Here is a 6,150-nt window from a genome sequence, read left to right on the forward strand (position 1 = left end):
GGGAGTCAGCTCATCTCAGCTAGACGGACTGTTCGGGTTTCGGGACAGTGGTCCGGGTCCGGGCCGGTGGCGGGCTGGGTGGTCCAGCCATGTGGTCCATGGACCGGTGGGCTCTTGGGCAAGGCCGTGGGCTGTGTCTAGGGGGCCTGGGGGATGGTTTGGGCTTAAGCCTGACCCAATATAATGGCCTGATAGGCGTTGGGGTGCAAGGGAACAAAGGGGTGCAACCTGTTTTCCAAGTCATGCCTTTTCGGTACAAGTCGTGCCTGTTCGTGGGGCAAGACTTACCCCCTCATTTCCTATAAATAGGGCCTCGTCCCATTCACTTTTCTCATCCAGTTCCAGAGTAAAATACTCAGAGAAAGTCGTAGAGAAAGAGAGAGAGAGAAAGAGAGAGTTTCCGGTCAATACCGAGGCTGTTTGAGTGGTGGTTAGTTTTCCGGCGACTCTGATCGTTTGTGAAACAACCTCTGGTCAATATGGAAGATCAGAATGGAGAGAAGAACCTGGAGAACCCAGTCGTGGTTCAGAAGGTATGGTATGGGCTTTGGTCCCATCAGACCTTACGGTTAGCCCTTGTGGTCGAACCGAGGATCTGGTCGGTTCATTAGTCCCAACCGTTTCTCCTTATCTGTTTCTAGTCTATCTTTTTCTCTTCTTTCAGATGATGCACGAAGGGTTGTGTCTGTTGGGCCCAAGGGTTGCATCCCTTGACTTGAATGGTCACACCCTAACCACTAACTAGACCATGAGTCGGTTATGCGGGACAGTGCGGTTCGTACCAATGATTAAGGGGTTGGCCTGAACGTTTTGGAAAGTCACCAAAGGGTACAAGTTGCCAAGAGTCATGAGTGCCAAGGGTCATGAGAGTCCAAAGAGTACGAGTAACCAGATGGTATGGGATACCAGAGAGTTATGAGTACTATAAGGTACCATAGACCAGGAGGTGTCAATGACCAAGGGGCACGAGATACCAAAGGGTGCGAGTTCCAAAGGGTGCCAATGGATGCAGGTTCTGTCCGGTCCATATGGTTCAGTCCCAAACCTTAAGTCAAGGACGTATGCACAGTTGTCTAACCGGAGTAGTGAGTCGCAAGGTCTGGCCGGTTGATGATCAATTCGGGCTGAGCTTGGGCCTTACTCAATGGTATGGATCCAGGCCAGTACTGGATCAGGTAAGGGAGTCCGTTGGGCCTTTGAGCCGGACTTCAAGATTGACCGGTCGAACCTAGATTCTGTCCGGATAGTCGGACTGGTCTTTGGGACGATACGGACTGGTCGTGTTCTGATATTTTGTCTGGGCTGTCTATCTATTCTAAGTCGTGGGGTGGTTGGTTGATAGACTTAGGATATGATAGGCAGTTCCAAATCATTTTGTTCATATAATAATGTTGTTTAAGGTTTATTAAATTTCTAGGAACCAAACCAAAACATGTAGGATTAATCCGATATCACTTCGGTTATGATTAAATGCTTATTGGTTATGGTTTCAGGAAATGCGGCTTGTGGTGGTCAAGCCAAGGAACCGTGAAGGCTCTATCAGTGAGAAGCTGTGCCGTGTGTGGGTAAACGAAGCTAGGGAAGAACTAGTTATTGTTTACGAGACTATTAAGAAACTATGTATTGGATCACATGATTAGGAGTATTATAATGTAAACTACAAGGATGTTTTTTTTAAGTTATTATTTATTCCGCTGTACTATCTGGTCACTTTGTTTATGAACCTCATATTTGAATATGACTTAGTAAATAAAAGACTTAAAAATGGATCAAACAAGCAAAGAAAACAATAAGTAAGTCTGCGGATCCAGTTGGGCCGAGAGGCCAGGATCGGGTCTTACAAGTTGGTATCAGAGCATGCTTGATTCTAGGATAGTTGGGTTATGGTAGTCTACACACACACTCGCAGCCCGCTGATTAAGGTCTCACGGTGAGGTTATTGATTGCTTAGCCTAGGGATTCTGTTTGTTCTCTTCTTTTATTATGTTGTCCTTGTACTAACTTGTCTGGAATCCTTAGGGTGGTAAAAGCAAATCAGGAAGAACTCGAAAGAGTAAGGGAGCGACCGGACAGTCCAGCCAACGGGTGGACGATGTCAATCCGGCCGGGTTACCAACCGATCCGGTTGTAGCTAACACCGGTGCAGGAACAACAGGAGATCCGGCAACCCTTACTCCAGGGCGAGTTGATGGTACGATAAGGGAGGACGACCAGGAGCATGAAGAGGAAGTAGAATCCTCAAATGCCGAGCGTCGGGTCGACCCACGTACAGGCGCAGTCGATGGTGAAGGAAACCAGGCCGCAGGGCCGTCCATGAAGGACGTGCTAGAAGCCATGAAGCTTATGGGCAATCAGATGGTTGCTATGACTCAGATGGTCACCCCTTTGGTGAACTCATCAGTGGGTCAAGCGCCACCTACCGCAACGCCCATAGCAAATGGTACGGCCCGGGAAACGGCTGAGGTGATTGAGATCGACCCACCCGTAAGGACTGAGAAGAAGGTGGACTATCTGAGCTTGTTGCAGCACATCACCCGTCTGGGTACGCAACACTTCTCAGGTAGCACCGATCCCATAGAGGCAGACGAGTGGAGGAGTAGGCTTGTCCGAAACTTCAATTCTACTCGTTGCCCAGAGGATTATCAGAGAGACATTGCGATCCACTTCCTGGAAGGGGACGCACATAATTGGTGGTTGGCTTTAGATAAGCGCACCAATGGAAGTCTCCGAAGTTTTGCGGATTTTGAAGTGGAATTCAACCGCAAATACTTTCCTGCAGAGGCTTGGGACCGTCTGGAAGCTAAATTCCTAGATTTGGTCCAAGGCCGCAGAACCGTACGGGAGTACGAAGAGGAGTTCAACCGGCTCAGACGGTTTGTTGGAAGGGAGCTTGAGGACGAGGCAGTCCAGGTCCGTCGGTTCATCCGAGGCTTAAGGCCTGAACTGAAGACCCACTGCTCGATCCGCACCTTCAGCACCGTGAATGAGCTGGTCGAACGAATGGCTCTTTTGGAGTCTAACCTAGCTGAGGAAGCCAAGGTTAAGGCTAAGTCGCAGTCTGGCCAGTCTGGCAAGACCAACGACCGAAAGAGGAAATGGGACCAGGTAGACGGAGGCAAGACCTCTGGTGGTCGACCTGAGTGTCCTAAGTGCGGCAAACACCATCCAGGTGAATGCTGGAAGGCCATGGGGGCTTGTGTGCGATGTGGCAGTATGGACCATAAGATCCAGAACTGCACTCGACCAAACCAGAACTCAGGCCAGTCTGGAGGAAGCGGCTCTCCTACTTGTTTCCAGTGTGGCAAGAGTGGACATTACAAGACGGACTGTCCCCAGCTACGTGGAGGTCAAGGGAAGGGTCGTGGAGACAATGGCAAACCAAGCCAGAGCAGGCCAGCTTCAAACCCTCGGGTTTACGAGCTGTCCCGTGATGACAGTGCTTCCGGGTCGCTGGACTCGATCACTGGTAATTTCTGAATTTGATCTTTTTACTTTAAAAGTAGAATTGTTTTGGTCTGGAACCTAGAAGGTTCTAGGGGATTCTGATGTGGGTCTCTGATAGGGACCCTCATGATTGGTGGTGTGGAAACACACGTACTTTTCGACACAGGGGCTACACATAGTTTTGTGAGTCCGGAACTGGTCGGAAAGGGTCTGTTCTGTCTGGACGCTGGGGATACTTCGGTGATAGTGAATGCAGCCGGAGGGCAAGTAATGCATTCACTGGGCAATATGTCAAATATCCCAGTGTCAATTCAGGGAAGAGATTTCCCTGTGAATCTGATTTGTGTCCACCTAAAGAATCACGAGGTGATCTTAGGTATGGATTGGTTGGGAAGGTATCGGGCCACTCTCGATTGCCATAGGGGTCGTGTGCAATTGGAGAATGGACTTCACCCGATTCAGTACCAAGGTCTGAGTCCGGCTCTAGGAAAAGTAGTGGTATCAGCAGTCCGAGCAGTACGGATGCTGAAACAGGGTTGCGAGTCCTTTTTGGCCACAATCACCACTACGGAGCCCGACTGTTCTGTTTGTCTGAAAGACCCTGCAGAGGATTCGTTGGTGTCTGAGTTCCGAGATGTGTTTCAGGCGCTACAGGGAGTTCCCCCTGATACTGTTAGGCCCGAACCGTTTATGATTGAACTAGAGCCAGGGACAGTTCCGCTGTCCAAGAGTCCGTACCGAATGGCTCCGGCCGAGATGGCTGAGCTGAAGAAGCAATTAGAAGAATTGCTTGACAAGGGGTTCATACGTCCAAGTAGCTCCCCTTGGGGTGCACCAGTCCTCTTTGTGAAAAAGAAGGATGGTAGCATGCGTCTGTGTATCGACTATCGGGGGTTGAACAGGGTTACTGTGAAGAACAAGTACCCGTTGCCCAGGATAGACGAATTGTTGGATCAACTCAAAGGAGCTAAATGGTTTTCTAAGATCGATTTGGCCTCAGGGTATCATCAGATCCCTATAGAGCCAAATGATATTAGAAAGACAGCGTTTAGGACCAGGTACGGTCACTACGAGTTCGTGGTGATGCCATTTGGTCTGACCAATGCACCTGCTGCATTCATGAAAATGATGAACAGCGTGTTCCAAGACTTCTTGGACGAATCAGTGATCATCTTCATTGATGATATCCTGATTTACTCTAAGGATGAGGAATCTCATAGGAAACACCTGAGAGCCGTGCTAGGACGATTACGGGAACACAAACTTTATGCTAAACTCAGCAAATGCAGTTTTTGGCAGAAGAGTATTGGGTTCCTCGGCCATATCGTGTCCGACCAAGGTGTCTCGGTGGATCCAGAGAAGATCAGGGCGATCAAGGATTGGCCCCGACCACGCAGTGCCACGGAAGTCAGGAGCTTCCTAGGGCTGGCAGGTTACTATAGAAAGTTTGTGAAAGGATTCGCAAGCTTGGCTCAGCCTATGACACGGTTGACTGGGAAGGACGTTAAGTTCACATGGTCTGAGGAGTGTGAGAGATGTTTCTCCGCGCTTAAAGACATGTTGACCAGCGCACCCGTCCTAGTACTTCCGGAGGCCGACCAACCATATGTGGTCTATACCGACGCGTCCATAACTGGACTAGGTTGTGTACTGACCCAGAATGGAAAGGTCATTGCCTACGCATCAAGGCAGTTGAGAAAACATGAGGGAAACTACCCCACCCATGATCTCGAAATGGCTGCGGTAGTATTTGCCTTAAAGATTTGGCGGTCATACTTGTATGGCGCCAAGGTTCAGATACTTACGGACCACAAGAGTCTGAAGTATATATTCACCCAGCCTGAGTTAAACTTAAGGCAGAGGAGGTGGATGGAATTTGTGGCTGATTACGATCTAGACATCTCCTATCACCCGGGCAAGGCCAATCTGGTCGCAGACGCCTTGAGCCGGAGGAGGGCGGATGTATCGGCCGAACGGGAGGCGGGCGACCTGGAAGGGACGGTCCGTTCTCTGCAGTTGAATGCATTGACTAATGAGTCTGAACCACTCGGGCTGGAGGCGGTTAACCAAGCCGACCTACTCACCCGAATTCGTTTAGCTCAGGGTCATGACGAGAACCTGAATAAGGTGGCTCGAAATGATAGGACGGAGTACCAGATTGCAAAAGATGGTACCATCCTAGTGAATGGTCGGATCAGTGTTCCAAATGATAAGGGCCTTTTTTTTTTTTTTGTCACGGAAATTCTATTAAGAAATAGAAGCTAAAACCCAATGGGCCTTAGCCCAAGTTTGTTACATCCTGATGCAGAGTCGTTTTCGCTAATCGATCACAACGAGAGTTTTTTGATCTAGAAACATGAAAGAAGAGGATAGAGGCGAAAGCAGAGGAGATTGATCTGATGTCAGAGACAACACCAATAATTTCCTTTCGCTGCGATTTGCCGTTGATAGCTCCAAGGAGCGTTGTGCAATCGGTGTAGACTTTGAGATTGGAGATCCCTAGTTCTACTGCCCTTGCTACTGCTGTTCGAACCGCGAGGGCTTCAGCCAGTAGCGGTGATCCGACGAAGCCTGCGGTGGTTGTTTCTTCCACTGCGATAGACGAAGAGGGATCCGAGATAGTCCATGCCAGTCCCGCTTTCTTTTGCTCCTTATCCCAAGCCGCGTCTGTGTTGCATGTGGCTGCGATGATTGTTGTTGTCGACG

General features: G+C 49.5%; 1 protein-coding gene across 1 annotated transcript; it reads left to right on the forward strand.

The window, feature by feature from the left end:
• The first annotated feature begins 479 nt into the window (after positions 1-479).
• LOC108829271 (uncharacterized) lies at positions 480-5,709 on the forward strand. The gene is made up of 6 exons (XM_056991448.1): positions 480-533; positions 665-722; positions 819-895; positions 1,494-1,565; positions 2,020-3,466; positions 3,563-5,709. The coding sequence occupies exons 1-6, from the start codon at positions 480-482 to the stop codon at positions 5,707-5,709; spliced, it is 3,855 nt and encodes a 1,284-aa protein (XP_056847428.1).
• The last annotated feature ends 441 nt before the right edge of the window (positions 5,710-6,150 follow it).

The sequence above is a fragment of the Raphanus sativus genome, chromosome 7, assembly GCF_000801105.2.
Source record: "Raphanus sativus cultivar WK10039 chromosome 7, ASM80110v3, whole genome shotgun sequence".
NCBI classification, from domain to species: Eukaryota; Viridiplantae; Streptophyta; class Magnoliopsida; order Brassicales; family Brassicaceae; genus Raphanus; species Raphanus sativus.

Excerpts from the sequence above, each read along its gene's own strand:
- LOC108829271 (XM_056991448.1), top strand. The coding sequence starts at position 480 with ATGGAAGATCAGAATGGAGAGAAGAACCTGGAGAACCCAGTCGTGGTT. Across the intron at positions 896-1,493 it reads AGAGTACGAGTAACCAGATG|GAAATGCGGCTTGTGGTGGT; the intron begins GTATGGGATACC and ends TTATGGTTTCAG. Across the intron at positions 3,467-3,562 it reads GTCGCTGGACTCGATCACTG|GGACCCTCATGATTGGTGGT; the intron begins GTAATTTCTGAA and ends GGTCTCTGATAG.